This window comes from Salvelinus alpinus, chromosome 9 (assembly GCF_045679555.1).
Source record: "Salvelinus alpinus chromosome 9, SLU_Salpinus.1, whole genome shotgun sequence".
NCBI lineage: Eukaryota > Metazoa > Chordata > Actinopteri > Salmoniformes > Salmonidae > Salvelinus > Salvelinus alpinus.
The window spans coordinates 36,380,171-36,403,081 of NC_092094.1; the positions used below are offsets into that span (position 1 = coordinate 36,380,171).

Below are 22,911 nucleotides of genomic sequence, written 5' to 3' on the forward strand. Positions count from 1 at the left end.
GCTACAGTATTATTTTGATTAGGACATCACAATGACACTTACTTTTTCCATTTGCGGACAACAGGCAGATAGCGGAGACAGACAGCATCAGACCCCAAAACAAGGTCGAATTATTCCTCTCTGTCCCAGATCTCATTCCTGATCAATTATTAACCTCACTAAAAAGCAAATAACTTAATTCCAAAAAAGTGGAAAAGGGAGATGATGCCACCAAGATCACAAAAAGTAAAATCCACTGTTTGACAGGTCGATACAAATTCGTGTTTAGAAGATAGGCTACTCTTGTTCCAAGTCTCAGGGTTTTGTGTATAGGGGTATTATTTAAAAAAAATATATATAAGATGAAATAAATAAAAACAATTCGTTATTCTTGCCAAAGACAGAATGATTCAAGGGTGGCTGGCAAAACAGACATCCGTGCCACTGATTTTACTCGACATATGACAGTAATCCGCATCCTCAGTCTCCATCTCTTGAAACATCAGTAATGGTGTGCACGAGCTTTTATGACTGGCAATCGAACGAGATTCACTTGTAGACCAAAGAGTCTTCCGATCTTCTATCATTAATTTCCGTCTGAGTGATGGGCATTAACAATAGAGTCTAGGGTGGAGGCTGAGATGGGAAATGAATGAAAACGTAACTCTGCTCAATAAACCCTCCCAACAAGACGCAATCCAAAATATCCGCCAGAACATAAATGGTTTCACCAATCGCACCCCCTTTTTCTCCCCCCTGCGCTTTCTGTCTTCAAGGTTAACGCAGTCAGTCGGCTCCTTTGCAGCTGAAAAAAAGAGTTATGCCACGCCAGAGTAGACTATCGGGCTTCGGTTGGAGTGGAGTATGGTATACACCAAACTCAAGCTTCCGTTATGTCCTGTGAGTCGTGTATGGTTGATGATGTGTATTTTTTCGTTTTCTCCTACAGCTCCAGTAAGCAGCTATCCTATCACTTGCCCTCGTTCTCGGTCTAGTCCGTAGAATCACTGCTGTAAACAAGAGTCAGGTCCGCTCACATAGAAACACAGCGCTAAGCATAAGGCAAGTCATGGAGAAAAGCTGGAATGGAGTAGGCCTAACCTCTGACATGGATAAGCAATGTTTAGATCACTTTCCACTTAATTCATTCAAAAGTTTGCAGTCCTGCAAAAAAATGTAAAAATGACGCAAAGGTTTCCAGTAGATTTGTACACTGTTATTTATAGCTCCCTTTATATAGGCTACAGTTAATAGCCTACATCTGTAATGAACAGTAACGCATTGGTTGCATGTGTTTATATAGGCATATGACCAGACTAAACTATTATTAATTATTAGGCTACTTTTGTTATTACCGGTGCAGTCATGGGCAAGTGCCAAAACAAACACACAGTTTCAACTAATGTGTTATAACTGTTTATTACATTTATAAACTATCTAAACAAATAATTAAGAGTTTATAATCTACATGTAAACCATTTATAACCATAGCCAACCTTAATGTAAAGTAATGCAAATTAAGCTATTTGTTTCATTAGTGGAAGCAAATGTAAAAAGATAAAGGCAATTATTCTGCACATAGGTTTATCTATATATTCCATATATTCTTTTGTGTAGTAGTAAGAAGCGCAATATCTGGAAGGAAATGTTGTTTATTTGTTGTTTCCTGGGAATAGAATATTATATCAGTAGCCTAAACGTCATATGAAATCTAGAAATGTTACAATCCAGCCCCTCTTGATGTTTGCCTGTATCAAAACAGGCAGGCCTAATCCCTTTTTCAGGGATAAACATTTAACAAGCACAAAATATTTTTGTTGTTGTTTCACAATCACAGTGCAACATTGTATTGTCTGATGCATTGTGCTTTATTAGAATGCAAAACAATTTGTTATATTAGATTAGGCCTACTGATATAGATTTACACAGAGAATATAAATAGCCTAGCACCCTAGCCTGTATATATGTATATTTCCGCGGTGCCTGTTTGATTGAATTCTGTCGGAATATTTTGGTTGTAGGCTAAATGGATGGGAACGTCTTTTTCAAATGGTTTATCTCAAACCATACCCAGTTCCGAATTTTTATGTGCACATAGGCTACTTTGCCTGTGACACACGATTGCCCAAAGCAAATAGTAAAATCCGCCACAGAGTTTTATTGAAATGCACGGATTGGACTCAATATTAGCCTTCATTCATCCGTAGCCTGTCTGGCTTGTTTTGCATAGATAGCGCACAATGGGCGGGCCTCAAATAATCAAAGTTAAATCTGCAACAGTACAATTCTGAATTGAATACATTGAATTGTGATGAAATAATAAAACAGGTCACCAATTCTTGTTTGACATTTTTGGTGTTAACTTATATATACATCATCCCATGACATGATTTTTGTTTCACAAAGTTTATTTTGTTTGGATTTGTTTCTTAACATATTGAATTTTGCTGCATATTTTGTTACTTACAAATAATTTGTAAAAACAATTCTATAGCATATTTGTTCAACCATGATAAAATAAATTATGTGGAGAATTATGTTCCATATTTTGTTACTTACAAATGTTTGTAAGTATAGCCAAAATCAATTTCATGTTGCCAAAACTAAGAATCAATTATTGATACTTAGTGTAATTTGTGTAAATAGTTGTGACTGCTTTAGACTTAAGTCAGTGAAGAATTGCTCTACTATTACAATTTATACTTTTGGAGTGTTGAGCTCAACAAGACAATTCTGTTTACACTGCCCTGCTCGGAGGGGGCAACTGTCGAGCGAGTTTTGTGCGAGACCTCCGGAGGTAGCGCTAGAGACGTGCTAATTTCGCAAGTTTAGACAACACTATTTATTGTCTCTCGAGAATCGATATCTCTCGAGAACCTCTCGAAAATGTCCCTTTGCTGTCGTCAATGTGAAAACAGTCTAAGTTTGAAATGGTTAAAACTGAGAGAAGTAGGTAGGCCTATTTATGTTAATCTTACAGTAATATGAAAAACAAAACAAACTTCTGACAAAATAATCAAAATCTACAGAAGATGGCATTATGGCTTGTCTCCCTCTTTTACAGCATCGTATGTGAAACATAGCATAGGAATGCCAAAAACGGGTTGATGTGTACTCATTTGTTCTTTAATCATAATAACTTTGACTGAAAGTGTGCATTTTATTTATGTTTACCTCAATTTCAAACTCATATTTTATAAACAACTAGACCTAAGCAGTGGCATCATGCACCAACTATTTTTTAGAGGGCACTGATGATCACTGTGTTTATATTTAAATGGATAGAATTAATGATGCCTCTAAACCTAAGGGAAAAGAATAAGACAAGAAACGAGATAGAGAATAAAATACATTTTTACTGGCACTCCTGTACCCCTATACCAGCACCACTGATTTTGCTATCAACTATTGCTCATATAAACATTTGCAAACCATTCCTTTCAATATTGTTTTGCTATCTGTACAGACCTCTTCCATACAACACTATCAAGAACATATACAAGCACAATTTTGTAACTGGCGCCCTCTGTTGCAACAAAGATAGTATTGATGCATCATTGAGCATTGGACAATGCACCTTTAAACAAGGGCATGAAACTTTTGAGTGTGTTGCTCTGTCAAAGTTTCTTCAGAGTGTGCTTTGTCTGACATCCTGTTGTATTGCAAGTCTTACTGCAAGCCAATAGACCAAATGGTCAGTCATTCACAAGTGTAGGCTACTCTCACCTTGTTCTTTTAATCCTAACTGGTACCTGGGAAAAGCTGCATGGAAGCTTTGTAGTGTGGCCCTATCACTTGATTATAGAAGGCAGCAATAATATTCTCAAATCAGGTAGAAACGAATCCAAAGTCATTAATTAAAGGTCAAATGCAATAGTTCTTGTAATGGCTGCCAACAAAAATACTTTATCTGCAGCATGTTTGATGGTCAGCAGAACCATTCTATCAGAAAATAAAACTGTCTCAAAGAGATAAATCCTTTCACTGATTTAAATAAATATTACAAAAAAACAAGCAGAGAATTTCTGGCCACCCAGACTGCAGATATGGTGAGTCATCCTTGCATAATTGCACACTGTACTACCAACACAATGTCCCTGGTCTCCAGTGAATGGCCTGCCTGTCCACTTGCATTTGTTAAATCATCATAAACAGTTACTCATAAAGAGTGGCGGCAGGGGCCACCTACCTTGATCGCCACTCGTTTGCTTTCATTCTGCCCTAGCACTCAAGTGGAAATAAGTGTGTTTACCACCAGAGAGTCACACATGCTAATGAGTGGCTGTTTGTTCTTCACAGCACTCACACAGGAGAAAATTAATTTTAGAAAGTGATGATTGTGTGGGAGACAAAAAGTGATATTCCTAAAATCATAATGTATTTGTGATGCTTAAACACTATGCCTAACTATGTACATTTAGAAGTATAGGTGCATATTTCAAGTCATTTATTGAATATAATGTTTAACAAACTTCATCAAGGGTAAATGTTTACAGAATTGGAATAATCTGAACAACACAACAGAGGCAGACTTCCCTCACGGAGATGGTCATTTGCAATCTGATATTCTAATCCTATTGACATATGTCTGAGTTATATATTGGATTTGTAACATAGACAATTGTGTGTGTGTGTGTGTGTGTGTGTGTGTGTGTGTGTGTGTGTGTGTGTGTGTGTGTGTGTGTGTGTGTGTGTGTGTGTGTGTGTGTGTGTGTGTGTGTGTGTGTGTGTGTGTGTGTGTGTGTGTGTGTGTGTGTGTGTGTGTGTGTGCGTGCGTGCATTTGTATGTGTGTCACAGGGAAAGCAAAGACTAGGTAGAGGTTATGTCTCTGCCACCCTCCAGTATAATAGCTCTGCTGCCAAAACACCTTCATTGAGTCCACGATAATGAGAAACCCATAGCAGTGGAAAAACAGATTTACTCACTAGACTGCGGCTTTTCCCTGCAAGTGGAATTCCAGAAATGTATTCTATTTCTCTGTGGGAAGCTTGCGGTTTTGTGTAATGGTGAAAGAGACATGGATAGAATAAAGAAAAGGACAGACATGACTGGTGAACCAGACATGACTTAAATTCCATTCTGTGTCATGGGACCACAGGCAAAGGCATGGGAAAAGAATACCTTATCATAACACTTACTGAAGAAATGGCCATCAAAGACACAATTTACATGTATGCATTGTTTTTAGAAATGGACTGAACTATTCAAACTTATAACCAACCTTTAGCCAAGCTATGACATGCAAAACCACATAAAGAGAATGCAAAAGTACATTCAACTCTGGTGGTGATATTTACAATCTGGCTCAGTTCCAATGGCTTCCAAATGGGGACCAAAACCTGACTACAATCAAATGTACACATGAAATGCCAGTGGGACACATTTGACCTATCAATGAGGATGCTTGGCTGGCCTGTTGTAGTGCTGCTTGTTCCTTATGGTGTTTAAGACCTGGGGGTCTGATGCCTTTTTAAACACTGCAAAAAATAATGAACAATGGCTCTTTATAAAATAGGACACCCAGCACAGGACGTGTCCCCATCAATTATGGTGACAAGACCGCACAGCAAGAGCATTAAAGCTACAGTGACCTTCATTGCAGTCTCCTCGCAGTTTGATGATGAGCTGCATAATGTGCCCTTATGATTTGTGACTTTAGAGATCACTTGGGTTGGTTTGGAGTTGCCCATTCCTCAATATACCACTGTGTCTGATTTGTGCTTAGGAACTAGTGCCAGGTATATTGCCACAAGACTGTAAGCCCCCTGAGATAAAGCCTACAAATTAGCTTCAGGTCTCAGACAAGGTTAGTGCATGGTTCACTACACCACCTCCACTACACTTATGGTGATGCTCTTAAGACCTGGTTGTAACATCTATTCAAAGTCATGGGTTCTAAATCAAATCACATTTTATTGGTCACATACACATATTTAGCAGATGTTATTGCGGGTGTAGCGAAATGCTTGTATGCCCATTTAAGGGAAACAGTCGGAGGCAGATATAAAAAACAAGGATATTGAAGGATAAAGGTTTGCTGGTTTTAAACAGGTTAGAGTACAACTCATCAACACAGATAGCTTCTTAGATCTTTCGCTTACACTGAATAGAACTGACACTCCTCAGTTCAGTGCATTCACAGGACAATAATTGTTAATGAGCAAGTTACACAATATTGACTGACCAAAAACAGTGACAAATAAAACTACGGCATGAAAGAAAGAGAAAACAGTTAGGCACTGCATTAAAACCAACAGCTAATATTTCAGAAATAGAAATACAGTGCATTCGGGAAAGTACTCAGACCCTTTGACTTTTTCCAAATTGTGTTACGTTACAGCCTTTTTCTACAATTGATTAAATCGTTTTTTCCCCTCATCATCCACACACAATACCCCATAATGACAAAGCAAAAACAGATTTTTAGAAATGTTTGTAAATGTTTTTTTACGTAAATATATAATTTACATAAGTATTCAGATCCTTTACTCAGTACTTTGTTGAAGCACCTTTGTCAGCAATTACATCCTCAAGTCTTCTTGGGTATGACGCTACAAGCTTGGCACACCTGTATTTGGGGGAGTTTCTCCCATTCTTCTCTGCAGATCCTGTCAACCTCTGTCAGGTTGGACGGGGAGCGTTGCTGCACAGCTATTTTCAGGTCTCTCCAGAGATGTTCGATCGAGTTCAAGTCTGGGCTCTTGCTGGGCCACTCAAGGACATTCAGAGTCCCAAAGCCACTTGTCCCAAAGCCACTCCTGCGTTGTCTTGGCTGTGTACTTAGGGTGGAAAAAGTGAGGGGATCTGAGTACTTTCTGAATGCACTACCGGTCAAAAGTTTTAGAACACCTACTCACTCAAGAGTTTTTCTTTATTTGACTATTTTCTACATTGTAGAATAATAGTGAAGACATCAACACTTTGAAATAACACATAATGGAATCATATGTAGTAACCAAAATATATATTTTATATTTGAGATTCTTCAAATAGCCATCCTTTGCCTTGATGACAGCTTTGCAAACTCTTGGCATTCTCTCAACCAGCTTCACCTGGAATACTTTTCAAACAGTCTTGAAGGAGTTCCCAAATATGCTGAGCACTTGTTGGCTGCTTTTCCTTCACTCTGCAGTCCAACTCATCCCAAACCATCTCAATTAGGTTGAGGTCGGGGGATTGTGGAGGTCAGGTCATCTGATGCAACACTCCATCACTCTCCTTAGTGGTCAAATAGCCCTTGCACAGCCTGGAGGTGTGTTGGGTCATTGTCCTGTTAAAAAACAAATGATAGTCCCACTAAGCGCAAACAAGATGGGATGGCGTATCACTGCGGAATGATATGGTAGCATGGGTTAAGTGTGCCTTGAATTCTAAATAAATCACAGACAGTGTCACCAGAAAAGCAACCCCACACCATAACACCTCCTCCTCCATGCTTTACGGTGGGAAATACACATGGGGAGATCATCCGTTCACCCACACCGCGTTTCACAAAGACCATGAATGCCATGAAAGCCTCATTCACAGTCTCCTCTGAACAGTTGATGTTGAGATGTGTCTGTTACTTGAACTCTGTGAAGCATTTATTTGGGCTGCAATTTCTGAGGCTGGTAACTCTAATGAACTTATCCTCTGCAGCTGAGGTAATTCTGGATCTTCCATTCCTGTTGCGGTCATCATAGCGCTTGAGGGTTTTTGCGACTGCACTTTTAAAAAAAAACTTTCAAAAGTCTTGAAATTTTCCGTATTGACTGACCTTCTTTGCTTATTTGAGCTGTTCTTGCCATAATATGGACTTGGTCTTTTACCAAATAGAGCTATCTTCTGTATCCTCCTCTACCTTGTCACAACACAACTGCATGGCTCAAATGCAATAAGAAGGAAATCAATTCCACAAATTAACTTTTAAGGAGGCACACCACAAGAGTGTGCAAAGCTGTCATCAAGGCAAAGGGTGGCTATTTGAAGAATCTCAAATATAAAATATATATTGATTTGATTAAGACTTTTTTGGTTACTACATGATTCCATATGTGCTATTTCAAAGTTGTGATGTCTTCACTATTATTGTACAATGTAGAAAATAGTACAAATAAAGAAAAACCCTTGTAGGAGTTCTAAAACTTTTGACCGGTAGTGTACAGTTGAAGTCGGAAGTTTACATACACCTTAGCCAAATATATTTAAACTCAGTTTTCCTCAATTCCGGACATTTAATCCTAGTAAAAATACCCTGTCTTAGGTCAGTTAGGATCACCACTTTATTTTAAGAATGTGAAATGTCAGAATAATAGTAGAGAGAATTATTTATTTCAGCTTTTATGTCTTTCATCACATTCCCAGTGGGTCAGAAGTGTACATACACTCAATTAGTATTTGGTAGCATTGCCTTTAATTAAATTGTTTAACTTGGGTCAAACGTTTTGGGAAACCTTCCACAAGCTTCCCACAATAAGTTGGGAATTTTGGCCCATTCCTCCTGACAGAGCAGGTGTAACTGAGTCAGGTTTGTAGGCCTCCTTGCTCGCACACACTTTTTCAGTTCTGTACACAAATTTTCTATAGGATTGAGGTCAGGGCTTTGTGATGGCCACTCCAATACCTTGACTTTGTTGTCCTTAAGCCATTTTGCCACAACTTTGGAAGTATGCTAGGGGTCATTGTCCATTTGGAAGACCCCTTTGCGACCAAGCTTTAACTTCCTGACTGATTTCTTGAGATGTTGCTTCAATATATCCACATAATTTCCCCTCCTCATGATGCCATCTATTTTGTGAAGTGCACTAGTCCCTCCTGCAGCAAAGCACACCCACAACATGATGCTGCCACTGCTTCACGGTTGGGAGGGTGTTCTTCGGCTTGCAAGCCTCCCCCTTTTTCCTCCAAACATAACAATGGTCATTAAGGCCAAACAGTTCTATTTTTGTTTCTTCAGATCAGAGGACATTTCTCCAAAAAGTACGATCTTTGTTCCCATGTGCAGTGGCAAACCGTTTTTTATGGCGGTTTTGGAGCACTGGCTTCTTCCTTGCTGAGCGGCCTTTCAGGTTATGTCGATATACAGTGGGGAGAACAAGTATTTGATACACTGCCGATTTTGCAGGTTTTCCTACTTACAAAGCATGTAGAGGTCTGTCATTTTTATCATAGGTACACTTCAACTGTGAGAGACGGAATCTAAAACAAAAATCCAGAAAATCACATTGTATGATTTTTAAGTAATTAATTTGCATTTTATTGCATGACATAAGTATTTGATCACCTACCAACCAGTAAGAATTCCGGCTCTCACAGACCTGTTAGTTTTTCTTTAAGAAGCCCTCCTGTTCTCCACTCATTACCTGTATTAACTGCACCTGTTTGAACTCGTTACCTGTATAAAAGACACCTGTCCACACACTCAATCAAACAGACTCCAACCTCTCCACAATGGCCAAGACCAGAGAGCTGTGTAAGGACATCAGGGATAAATTGTAGACCTGTACAAGGCTGGGATGGGCTACAGGACAATAGCCAAGCAGCTTGGTGAGAAGGCAACAACTGTTGGCACAATTATTAGAAAATGGAAGAAGTTCAAGATGACGGTCAATCACCCTCGGTCTGGGGCTCCATGCAAGATCTCACCTCGTGGGGCATCAATGATCATGAGGAATGTGAGGGATCAGCCCAGAACTACACGGCAGGACCTGGTCAATGACCTGAAGAGAGCTGGGACCACAGTCTCAAAGAAAACCATTAGTAACACACTACGCCGTCATGGATTAAAATCCTGCAGTGCACGCAAGGTCCCCCTGCTCAAGCCAGCGCATGTCCAGGCCCGTCTGAAGTTTGCCAATGACCATCTGGATGATCCAGAGGAGGAATGGGAGAAGGTCATGTGGTCTGATGAGACAAAAATAGAGCTTTTTGGTCTAAACTCCACTCGCCGTGTTTGGAGGAAGAAGAAGGATGAGTACAACCCCAAGAACACCATGCCAACCGTGAAGCATGGAGGTGGAAACATCATTCTTTGGGGATGCTTTTCTGCAAAGGGGACAGGACGACTGCACCGTATTGAGGGGAGGATGGATGGGGCCATGTATCGCGAGATCTTGACCAACAACCTCCTTCCCTCAGTAAGAGCATTGAAGATGGGTCGTGGCTGGGTCTTCCAGCATGACAACGACCCGAAACACACAGCCAGGGCAACTAAGGAGTGGCTCCGTAAGAAGCATCTCAAGGTCCTGGAGTGGCCTAGCCAGTCTCCAGACCTGAACCCAATAGAAAATCTTTGGAGGGAGCCGAAAGTCCGTATTGCCCAGCGACAGCCCCGAAACCTGAAGGATCTGGAGAAGGTCTGTATGGAGGAGTGGGCCAAAATCCCTGCTGCAGTGTGTGCAAACCTGGTCAAGAACTACAGGAAACGTATGATCTCTGTAATTGCAAACTAAGGTTTCTGTACCAAATATTCAGTTCTGCTTTTCTGATGTATCAAATACTTATGTCATGCAATAAAATGCAAATTAATTACTTAAAAATCATACAATGTGATTTTCTGGATTTTTGTTTTAGATTCCTTCTCTCACAGTTGAAGTGTACCTATGATAAAAATTACAGACCTCTACATGCTTTGTAAGTAGGAAAACCTGCAAAATTGTCAGTGTATCAAATACTTGTTCTCCCCACTGTAGGACTCGTTTTTACTGTGGGTATAGATACTTTTGTACTTGTTTCCTCCAGTATCTTCACAAGGTCCTTTGCTGTTGTTCTGGGAATGATTTGCACTTTTCGCTCCAAAGTATGTTCATCTCTAGGAGACAGAACGCATCTCCTTCCTGAGCGGTATGATGGCTGTGTGGTCCCATGGTGTTTATACTTGCGTACTACTGTTTGTACAGATGAACGTGGTACCTTCAGGTGTTTGGAAATTGCTCCCAAGGATGAACCAGAGTTGTGGAGATCTACAATTTTTTTTTCTGAGGTCTTGGCTGATTTATTATGATTTTCCTATGATGTCAAGCATAGAGGCACTGAGTTTGAAGGTAGGCCTTGAAATACATCCACAGGTGCACCTCCAATAAACTCAAATGATGTCAATTAGCCTATCTGAAGCTTCAAACGCCATGACATCATTTTCTAGAATTTTCCAAGCTGTTTAAAGGGACAGTCAACTTAGTGTATGTAAACTTCTGACCCACTGGAATTGTGATACAGTGAATTATAAGTGAAATAATCTGTCTGTAAACAATTGTTGGAAAAATTACTTGTGTCATGCACAAAGCAGAGTGTGTGGAGTCGTTGAAAAACGAGTTTTAATGACTCCAACCTGTATGTAAAGTGTATGTAAATTCCGACTTCAACTGTAAATAAGGTATCTGTTTTGTGTTTTTAATACCTTTGCAAAAAAAATCTAAAAACCTGTTTTTGCTTTGTCATTATGGGCTATTGTGTGTGGAGTGGTGAGGGAAAAAAGTGATTTAATCAATTTTAGAATAAGACAGTAACGCAACAAAATTTTGAAAAAGTCAAGGGGGTTTGAATACTTTCCGAATGCACTGTACATACTGTAACGGAAAGACAATCGCCTCAATGGAGGACGGTTCAATACTGATTCAACACCTCATACAGGTCAAGAAAATGTTTTTGGATTTAAATCCATTGGTGACTACTCACCTGTGGTGTGGTGCTACATAATGTTGACTTTACTCAGGGGTTTAGTCACACCCAAGGTCATGCTCCTATTCTACCAGCCTGGTTTGTGAAATTGTCAGTTACTTTAAAATTACTGTCCAGACATCAATGAATATGATGGGTGTGAACAAACAATCATCGGATAGCCAAATAAAATGATCTCAGACCCCTTCCTATGTACTCCACCCAAAGTTTGAAAATCTCTCCCCAGGCAGATGAAACCGTTTGTCATTGTAAGCTGAACAGATAGCACTCCTTAATCCTTTTAATACTCCTAAACAGAAGTGTGTAGGGGTAGACCATGTGCAATGTTATATGGACATGTGCAGTATATACACATACACTCCCGTTCAAAAGTTTGGGGTCACTTAGAAATGTCCTTGTTTTTGAAAGAATTTTTTTTTTTTTGTCCATTTAAATAACATTGATCAGAAATACAGTTTAGACATTGTTAATGTTGTAGTCTAAGGAAGGCCAGTTCTATTGCTTCTTTAATCAGAACAACAGTTTTCAGCTGTGCTAACATCATTGCAAAAGGGCTTTCCAATGATCAATTAGCCTTTTAAAATGATAAACTTGGATTAGCTAACACAACGTGCCATTGGAACACAGGATTGATGGTTGCTGATAATGGGCCTCTGTACGCCTGTGTAGATATTCCATTAAAAATCTGCCGTTTCCAGCTACAATAGTCAATTACAACATTAACAATGTCTACACTATATTTCTGATCAATTTGATGTTATTTCAATGTACAAAAAAATATATATATTTCAAAAACAAGGACATTTCTAAGTGACCCCAAACTTTTGAACGGTAGTGTATATTTATTATATAAATCATGATTTAGTGAGCTACAGTGAGGGAAAAAAGTATTTGATCCCCTGCTGATTTTGTACGTTTGCCCACTGACAAAGAAATGATCAGTCTATAATTTTAATGGTAGGTTTATTTGAACAGTGAGAGACAGAATATCAACAAAAAAATGCAGAAAAACGCATGTCAAAAATGTTATGAATTGATTTGCATTTTAATGAGGGAAATAAGTATTTGACCCCTCTGCAAAACATGACTTAGTACTTGGTGGCAAAACCCTTGTTGGCAATCACAGAGGTCAGACGTTTCTTGTAGTTGGCCACCAGGTTTGCACACATCTCAGGAGGGTTTTTGTCCCACTCCTCTTTGCAGATCTTCTTCAAGTCATTAAGGTTTCGAGGCTGACGTTTGGCAACTCGAACCTTCAGCTCCCTCCACAGATTTTCTATGGGATTAAGGTCTGGAGACTGGCTAGGCCACTCCAGGACCTTAATGTGCTTCTTCTTGAGCCACTCCTTTGTTGCCTTGGCCATGTGTTTTGGGTCATTGTCATGCTGGAATACCCATCCACGACCCATTTTCAATACCCTGGCTGAGGGAAGGAGGTTTTCACCCAAGATTTGACGGTACATGGCCCCGTCCATCGTCCCTTTGATGCGGTGAAGTTGTCCTGTCCCTTTAGCAGAAAAACACCCCCAAAGCATAATGTTTCCACCTCCATGTTTGACGGTGGGGATGGTTTCTTGGGGTCATAGGCAGCATTCCTCCTCCTCCAAACACGGCAAGTTGGGTTGATGCCAAAGAACTCCATTTTGGTCTCATCTGACCACAACACGTTCACCCAGTTGTCCTCTGAATCATTCAGATGTTCATTGGCAAACTTCAGACGGGCATGTATATGTGCTTTCTTGAGCAGGGGGACCTTGCGGGCGCTGCAGGATTTCAGTCCTTCACGGCATAGTGTGTTACCAATTGTTTTCTTGATGACTATGGTCCCAGCTGCCTTGAGATCATTGACAAGATCCTCCTGTGTAGTTCTGGGCTGATTCCTCACCGTTCTCATGATCATTGCAACTCCACGGGGTGAGATCTTGCATGGAGCCCCAGGCTGAGGGAGATTGACAGTTCTTTTGTGTTTCTTCCATTTGCGAATAATCACAGAAACTGTTGTCACCTTCTCACCAAGCTGCTTGGCGATGGTCTTGTAGCCCATTCCAGCCTTGTGTAGGTCTACAATCTTGTCCCTGACATCCTTGGAGAGCTCTTTGGTCTTGGCCATGGTGGAGAGTTTGGAATCTGATTGATTGATTGCTTCTGTGGACAGGTATCTTTTATACAGGTAAGAAACTGAGATTAGGAGCACTCCCTTTAAGAGTGTGCTCCTAATCTCCGTTCGTTACCTGTATAAAAGACACCTGGGAGCCAGAAATCTTTTTTGATTGAGAAGGGGTCAAATACTTATTTCCCTCATTAAAATACAAATCAATTTATAACATTTTTGACATGCATTTTTCTGGATATTTTTGTTGTTATTCTGTCTCTCACTGTTCAAATAAACCTACCATTAAAATTATAGACTGATAATTTCTTTGTCAGTGGGCAAACGTACAAAATCAGCAGGGGATCAAATACTTTTTTCCCTCACTGTATATGTTAAGGACATATCAGGTTCAAAGCGTCACTACTCACATTCTGAGACATTTTTTAGATTGTCCCTGCGAAATAAACTTAATATCGCCTATTCAGTTAAGCTAAACAATCCTGAACCACAGATTTTACATGGAGTACAAGTAATGATACAGGAAGTCAAAATCACATCAATGTTTAGCCTGGTCTGATGGTGTGGTCATGTGTTGTATAACCAGAAGTCCCGAAGCAGTTGAAAATAATCCGGTTTTATTCCCTATTATTCTAAACTTTGGTGAAAGGTGAAGTGGAACAATGATCAAAACACCATTTGCCTTTAGGGTTTGAAAATCACCTGTATGTGACATCTTCCTCTAAATCCTCACCATGTTCTCCTCTACGGAGTCCTTTAATATATAAACTTAATGACGACAATGTCCCTCTTCTGGACGAAGTGGTTACAGCAGTCCTCTGTTGCTGTTGCTGTTGCTGTTGCTGTTGCGTGTGCGTGTGCGTGTGCGTGTGCGTGTGCGAGAGAGAGAGAGAGAGAGAGAGAGAGAGAGAGAGAGAGAGAGAGAGAGAGAGAGAGAGAGAGAGAGAGAGAGAGATAGATAGATAGATAGATATGTCCATTTACAATATTTGAAATGTGTATGTTACCTGAGTGGGACATCCAGTAGAGTGAGCAAGTGGGTGAACTGAGACACCCCCAGACTTGATGGTGCCGTCCTCATGGCATCCCATGTAGCTCAGTTGGTAGAGTGTTGTGCTTGTAACACAAAGATTGTGGGTTTAATTCCAATGGGGAACCAGCAGAAAAATGTATGCACTCACTACTGTAAGACAATCCGGATAAGTGTGTCTGCTAAATGACTTAAATTTAAAATAAGCAGGCTAGACACATTAGTCAACATTGAACTGTAGGTATGTGCTTTTTACCTCTATGCCGCACAGCATTCGATCTGTGTGACTCCATGTGTGCCCACACACACGCATAGTCTCTTGGTTTTGTAGCTAGAAGGCTTGCAGAAGGGGCAGTGATATATACAAAACAAAAATCTAAACACAACATGTAAAGTGTTTGGTCCCTTGTTTCATGAGCTGAAACAAAAGATAAAAGCTGAAGAACATACGCACATCCAGGTACTTTCAGCAGGTGCAGGAGTTGTAGGCAAACTCCTGGAAAACAGGAAGGAAAACACTGCACACTGCTGCTCATGCTCCCAGGGGATTTTATTTATAACAGCTGAGGAGTATTTCTGTCTGTAATAAAGCCTGTTTGTTTGTCAGGAAAAACTCGAATGAATTTAATTAAATTGACTGATGTCCTTATATGAACTGTAACTCAGTAAAGTCTTTGAAATTGTTGCATGTTGCCTTTATATTTTTGTTCAGTATAACTTGCACTTCATGCACATGACTAGTTCTATACAGTTCTATACAGGCATCAGCGTCTTTTCTCACAGTGGAATTAAAGATTTTTAGAACTAACCCAAGATAGACCAGAGCCTGACGTTCCAGTGGGAGCAAATTAATCCTAGTGGACAGAACAAGCAAGGAGGTGGGTAGAACCAAGCACGAGCTAGTGAGAGCCTATTGGCGTGTTCTAGCATGTATTTTTTATTACATTTTTTTGCACCTTTATACAACCTGGCCAAGATAAAGCAAAGCAGTGCGACACAAACAACAACACAGAGTTACACATGGAATAAACAAGCGTACAGTTAATAACACTATATAAAAAAAGAAAGTCTATATACAGTGTGTGCAAATGGTGTGAGGAGGTAGGCAATAAATAGGCCATAGTAGCGAAGTAATTACAATTTAGCAGATTAACACTGGAGTGATAAATGAGCAGATGATGATGTGCAAGTAGAGATACTGGTGTGCAAAAGAGCAGAAAAGTAAATATAAACAATATGGGGATGAGGTAGGTAGATTGGGTGTGCTATTTACAGATGGACTATGTACAGCTGCAGCGATTGGTTAGATGCTCAGATAGCTGATATTTAAAGTTAGTGAGTGGAATATAAGTCTCCAGCTTCAGCGATTTTTGCAATTCGTTCCAGTCACTGGCAGCAGAGAACTGGAAGGAAAGGCGGCCAAAGGAGGTGTTGGCTTTGGGGATGACCAGTGAGATATACCTGCTGGAGCGAGTGCTATGGGTGGGTGTTGTTATCATGACCAGTGAGCTGAGATAAGGCGGCGCTTTACCTAGCATAGACTTATAGATGAGCTGAAGCCAGTGGGTCTGGCGACGAATATGTAGCGAGGGCCAGCCGACTAGAGCATACAGGTCGCAGTGGTGGGTGGTATAAGGGGCTTTGGTAACAAAACGGATGGCACTGTGATAGACTGCATCCAATTTGCTGAGTAGAGTATTGGAAGCTATTTTGTAGATGACATCGCCGAAGTCGAGGATCGGTAGGATAGTCAGTTTTACTAGGGTAAGTTTGGCGGCGTGAGTGAAGGAGGCTTTGTTGCGAAATAGAAAGCCGATTCTAGATTTGATTTTGGATTGGAGATGTTTAATATGAGTCTGGAAGGAGAGTTTACAGTCTAGCCAGACACCTAGGTATTTGTAGTTGTCCACATATTCTAGGTCACAACCGTCCAGGGTAGTGATGCTAGTCGGGCGGGCGGATGCGGGCAGTGAACAGTTGAAAAGCATGCATTTGGTTTTACTAGCGTTTAAGAGCAGTTGGAGGCCACGGAAGGAGTGTTGTATGGCATTGAAGCTCGTTTGGAGGTTAGTTAACACAGTGTCCAAAGAAGGGCCAGATGTATACAGAATAGTGTCGTCTGCATAGAGGTGGATCAGGGAATCACCCGCAGAAAGAGCGACATCATTGATATATATAGAGAAAAGAGTCGGCTCGAGGATTGAACCCTGTGGTACTCCCATAGAGACTGCCAGAGGTCTGGAGAACAGGCCCTCCGACACACTGAACTCTGTCTGCGAAGTAGTTGGTGAACCAGGCGAGGCAATCATTTGAGAAACCAAGGCTATTGAGTCTGCCGATAAGAATACGGTGATTGACAGAGTCGAAAGCCTTGGCCAGGTCAATGAAGATGGCTGCACAGTACTGTCTTTTATCGATGGCGGTTATGATATCGTTTAGTACCTTGAGCGTGGCTGAGGTGCACCCGTGACTAGCTCGGAAACCGGATTGCACAGCGGAGAAGGTACGGTGGGATTCGAAATGGTCAGCAATCTGTTTATTAACTTGGCTTTCGAAGACTTTAGAGAGGCAGGGCAGGATGGATATAGGTCTATAACAGTTTGGGTCTAGAGTGTCACCCCCTTTGAAGAGGGGGATGTCCACGGCAGCCTTCCGATCTTTAGGGATCTCGGACGATATGAAAGAGAGGTTGAACAGACTGGTAATAGCGGTTGCAACAATGGCGGCGGATAGTTTAGAAAGAGAGGGTCCAGATTGTCTAGCCCAGATGATTTGTACGGGTCCAGGTTTTGCAGCTCTTTCAGAACATCTGCTATATGGATTTGGGTGAAGGAGAAGCGGGGGAGGCTTGGACAAGTAGCTGCAGGGGGGGGGAGCTGTTGGCCGGGGTTGGGGTAGCCAGGAGGAAAGCATGGCCAGCCGTAGAGAAATGCTTATTGAAATTTTCGATTATCATGGATTTATCGGTGGTGACCGTGTTACCTAGCCTCAGTGCAGTGGGCAGCTGGGAGGAGGTGCTCTTGTTCTCCATGGACTTTACAGTGTCCCAAAACTTTTTGGAGTTAGAGCTACAGGATGCATATTTCTGTTTGAAAAAGCTAGCCTTTGCTTTCCTGACTGACTGCGTGTATTGGTTCCTGACTTTTCTGAACAGTTGCATATCGCGGGGACTATTCGATGCTATTGCAGTCCGCCACAGGATGTTTTTGTGCTGGTCAAGGGCAGTCAGATCTGGAGTGAACTAAGTCCTACATTTTTTGAAAGGGGCATGCTTATTTAAGATGGTGAGGAAATTACTTTTCAAGAACGACCAGGCATCCTCGACTGACGGGATGAGGTCAATATCTTTCCAGGATACCCGGGCCTTTGCCGATTTTTGTTAGGGAATGCCTACTCTGTGAAGTGTGCGTGTGCAATAACTCCTTCTAAACAACGTAATTTTTTGAAACTTTGGCAAAGGTTAAAGTCTACAAAACTTAGTCCACTTTGTTTGTAACATATTCTCGTTTTGGAAACTGAAAACTGTATTGAGATCAAATGTTTCATCATTGAGAAAATGTGCAGAATGTCGGCCAAAATCTCTCGCTCCATCTTCTCCCACTGCCGGCCACTGGGCTTCATCTCACCACCATATTTGGTAGTGAGTGGAAAGACCAACCGGATGCTTCACATTTATACATCCAGTGAAATATCTATCTGTGGTGGTATGCTGTCAAACACAAACATAAGTGACAAATACTTTAATAAATTAGCTAGTTGATAACCAGGGGTGAACATAGAACAAGGACCAACAAGGTTAACACTAACCATGTTGTTGTTAGTGATGAAAAAATAATTAACATGTTAGCTAAGACTTAGCTGCTAACGTTAAATAGCTATCTTCTTTCACAGCCTAACATTAAGCTTAACTAGCTAGCTTGCTATACAGTTAACGTAACAGATACATAAAGACGGTTATGTTACACGTAATTAAAAACCTAGTAGCTAGCTACATCTATGAAGAACATAGATACTGGTAGCTAGCTAACGTTGCAGCAAATACAGAGCTTTAAGTGAATAGCAAAATGTTACATTAGCTGAAATACCTAGCGCCATCTCTGCCGAAGAACACAACGGCCAAAGCAGCACCTAAAACGGTCCTGAGTGGCAACATATCAGCCCAATTGGCACTGCTTGTTCTTCTATAGTACCCCTTGCAAGTCTTCATATGTAAAATCCTTAAATCGCAAAAACTGCCGCAGTCACAATAATGTCCAGTTTCTTAGACTTCTTTGAGACTTGTGCCGTACAGTTTATAACTGTGGCAATGAAATCCACAAAATCCACCTTTTAACACACAGGGTATCTTTTGACTGACAGCAAACATTTAAACCAGGCTGTGGTGCATCCACTACCATATCTTCAACTAGCTTACAATTGGCTCATTCATCCCCCTCCTCTTCCCTGTAACTACTCCCCAGGTCGTTGCTATAAATGAGAATGTGTTCTCAGTCAATTTACCTGGTAAAATAGGGGCTTACCCTAAAATAGGGGAAATAAATAAATAAATGACTTGTTTTCTCAATTATTTTACCGTCTCCGCATAGGAGATTCGATTGATCGCTCTAACTGTTGCCACCTCAATCTGCTTCACCCTTACAGGGCACTCCAGGAACGCGGGATCATGATCCCCACCACAATTGCAACACCTTCGTCCTTCTACACACCGTTCTTCAGCATAATCTGTCCTTCTACACACCGTTCTTCAGCATAATCTGTCCTTCTACACACCGTTCTTCAGCATAATCTGTCCTTCTACATACCGTTCTTCAGCATAATCTGTCCTTCTACACATCGTTCTTCAGCATAATCTGTCCTTCTACACACCGTTCTTCAGCATAATCTGTCCTTCTACATACCGTTCTTCAGCATAATCTGTCCTTCTACACATCGTTCTTCAGCATAATCTGTCCTTCTACACACCGTTCTTCAGCATAATCTGTCCTTCTGCACACACTTGAAACAAGGCCAAATCCTTTACAATTCTTCACTCTGGGTGAATGGGAAAAAAAGAAAGAAAGTATGTCGGTCCTGTTATATTTTTATAAAGAGCAACTACCTACTCATGTGAAGCTTGGTTATGTAAGATAGGCTACGTTGTAAGAGCTTTTGTCCCCAAACCACTGCAGTGTTCAGACGCTGGGCACCAACCACACCAGGAATTCTCTTCAGGTATTCAACTTGAACAAATGTCGTCACCCCTGAGATGACTCCTTTGACGGGTGCTCTACCCCGAAGTTCAAAACACAAAACTTTTGTTGTCTGCATTATTTTGAGGCCCACTGCAATCTTCCTCTGTTCTTCAGAAATACAATTACAGTTTTTGCCGATTGCTTACACACTGAAAGTGAATGCTTAAACAAAAGCATCAAAGCCTTAACTTTTGTAACCATGTCGTAAACAAAGGCACCAAAAGTACAAACGCATTTTCTGCTTTGCACTTTGTTTGCAATTCTGCACACACTTGCAAAACACTACACACTGTTTCTTACATTAGACACATCGTTCAAGAATGAAATCTCTTGCAATCATTGAAAAAACACTTCTATTCAAAATGCAAAACATACCTGAAATTGGCAACACCCCCACACACACACATGAAAACACTTCTACAGTAATTGAACACCAGTTAGTCTGAGCCTTAGCACTACAAATAGACCTCAGGTAAGATCACCTCTTTTGTGAGAACTTTGCAAACAAGGAGGCAGTGAGAGCGAGAGGAAGAGGAAGATGAAGAGAGAGAGGAGTAGGACCAGGACAAGAACAAAGAAGGGGACCAATCAATAGACGGAGACATATTTCTGACGACATTAGGGCCACTTTGGTGGACCATGTCATAAATCATGGCCTGACGATGAGGGAGGCAGAGAGTCCAGCCCAACCTGAGTCGCTACACGGTAGCATCCATAATACGGACATATAGACTGGAAAACAGGTATGTCTTCAACTTTCTACACTAGACTGTACCTATGTAATTGTTGCACATCATTCTGCATCACAGTACAATACAATGTAGTCCTACAATATTAGGTCTATGCTTCACAGTGAACAAAACAAATAGGTATAGTGCTATGAAGTACATGCAATACAGTTTTGATTTTACTGTGTACAGTATGACAGTACAGTATGTAAAAAAGAACCTAACCAATGACATCATATTCTTGCATTTTCTACAGAACTGCCAGACGACCTCTTGAGGGTGGAAGGCAACGTCTGTTAACCATGAACAGGAACTGGCCATTGTCAATCTAGTGTTGGTAAACAACACCATCCGCCTACATCAACTACGAGAGCAAATTATCGCAGGTCACACAACATTCCATAATATCAACCGTTTCAGTATGTCTACCCCTATTTTACCAATCTTGCATCAACACCAATTTACGATGAAGCAGCTGTACAGGGTTCCATTTGAGAGGAACAGCGTTAGAGTCAAAGACCCTCACTATGACTATGTGCAAGTAAGTGTCATTGTACTATACTGTAATACAGTAATGGCAGTAGATTGTGTCCTATTGGCACTGCATAGATACATTCAGACAAAGCAGTATCTGACCTGGGCAGTGTGGCGGGGTGTTGTCTGTGGGGGCACCTGCCTTGCCTGTAGCTTGTAGTTTTGACTGAATGTGCCTGACCCAACCCAACCCAACCCAACCCAACCCACCCCCCACCCCTACCCCCATCCTTGTGTGACAATGTAGACATTGTAGTCCTGTGTTTTGAGTTACACCATATTCACTGTACAGTGTATGCATTTTCTGTTGCAGAGTCCTGGACTTTGATGCAGCTGCACAGCCTCATGAGTTTATTTCATTGATGAAGCTGGATTCTAGCTAAAACCAGGCGTTGGGGCCGAAACGTTATAGAACAAAGAGCCATTACGAATGTCCCTGGGCAGCGTGGGGGAAATATCCCCTTGTGTGCCGCCATTAGTCTGCAAGGAGTTCTCCATCACCATGCCACCCTAGGTCCCTACAATACTGCACACATAATCATATTTCTGGATGCACTATATAATGCAGTTGTACAGGACGGACCAGAGCAGCCCAGGTTTGTTGTCATCTGGGATAATGTTAGTTTCCACCAGGCTGCTCTGGTCAGGGACTGGTTCACCAATCACAATAACTTCACAGTTGTATACTTACCTCCTTACTCTCCATTTCTCAATCCGATTGAGGAATTCTTTTTGGCTTGGCGTTGGAAAGTGTATGACCTCCAACCACATGCCCGCCTGCAAGCAATGGAAGAGGCATGCGGAGACATTGAGGTGGGGTCAGTCCAGGGTTGGATATGGCACGCAAGGCGATATTTTCCCCATTGCCTAGCCAGGGGTGACATTGCTTGTGATGTGGATGTGGTGATGCGGCCAGACCCTAACAGAAAGCGGGATCCATAAACCATCCATCCCATCCCTTACAATAGCTTACAATACATTTTTTTGTTTACCATTGCACTGTAATTTTACTGTAATAATTTTTTCCCCTTGAGTTTACGGTAACATATTGTATTGATTACTGTACTGTAATTCTACTTTTCTTTGTGTTTATTTGTTGTTGTAAAAACCTGCAATGGCAAAAAAATAAGCTGTCTACATTTGTTTCTGAAGCCTTTCTATTTTATGTTCATTGAAATGTGAGTAGATGTACTGCACTGGAACAATCTTTCACAGAAGCCTGTATGAGAAAATTAAAAAGGTTTACAAAGAACTAAAGACATCAGTGTTTTGTATAAAGTACATCAGTGTGTTGCTGCTTTGAAAGAGTAATTCAAATGGTGCATGTGTGTATCATTTTGAGGCAAAAATGCCATTTTGAAAGGATTTAGGTTTTGATTGCAGAGTTTCATTCTGACATAGAAGTGAGATGTTTACCTTCAAGTGTTGTGTCTTATTTGGCTTGTGTGTAGAGTTCTGACACAATGAGCCAAATTCTGCAACAAGTGTGTAAGCAATCGCAAAAAAACTGTAATCAAATAAGAGCACTCCTGGTCACTCTGACAGACTCATGGTAACTCTGTGACATACTCCTGGTCACTCTGACAGACTCCTGGTCACTCTGTGACAGACTCCTGGTCACTCTGACAGACTCCTAGTCACTC

General features: G+C 41.0%; 1 protein-coding gene across 2 annotated transcripts in view; it reads right to left on the reverse strand.

Moving 5' to 3' along the window:
- igf1ra (insulin-like growth factor 1a receptor) overlaps nt 1–1,001 on the reverse strand; it is a 120,145-nt gene extending 119,144 nt beyond the window's left edge. For both annotated transcript variants that reach the window (XM_071416874.1, XM_071416873.1), the window contains exon 1: nt 43–1,001. In XM_071416874.1, coding sequence (XP_071272975.1) covers nt 43–136 — 94 coding nt within the window. In that variant the 5' untranslated portion in view covers nt 137–1,001. The remainder of the gene's footprint in view (nt 1–42) is intronic.
- Between the last annotated feature and the right edge of the window lie 21,910 nt (nt 1,002–22,911).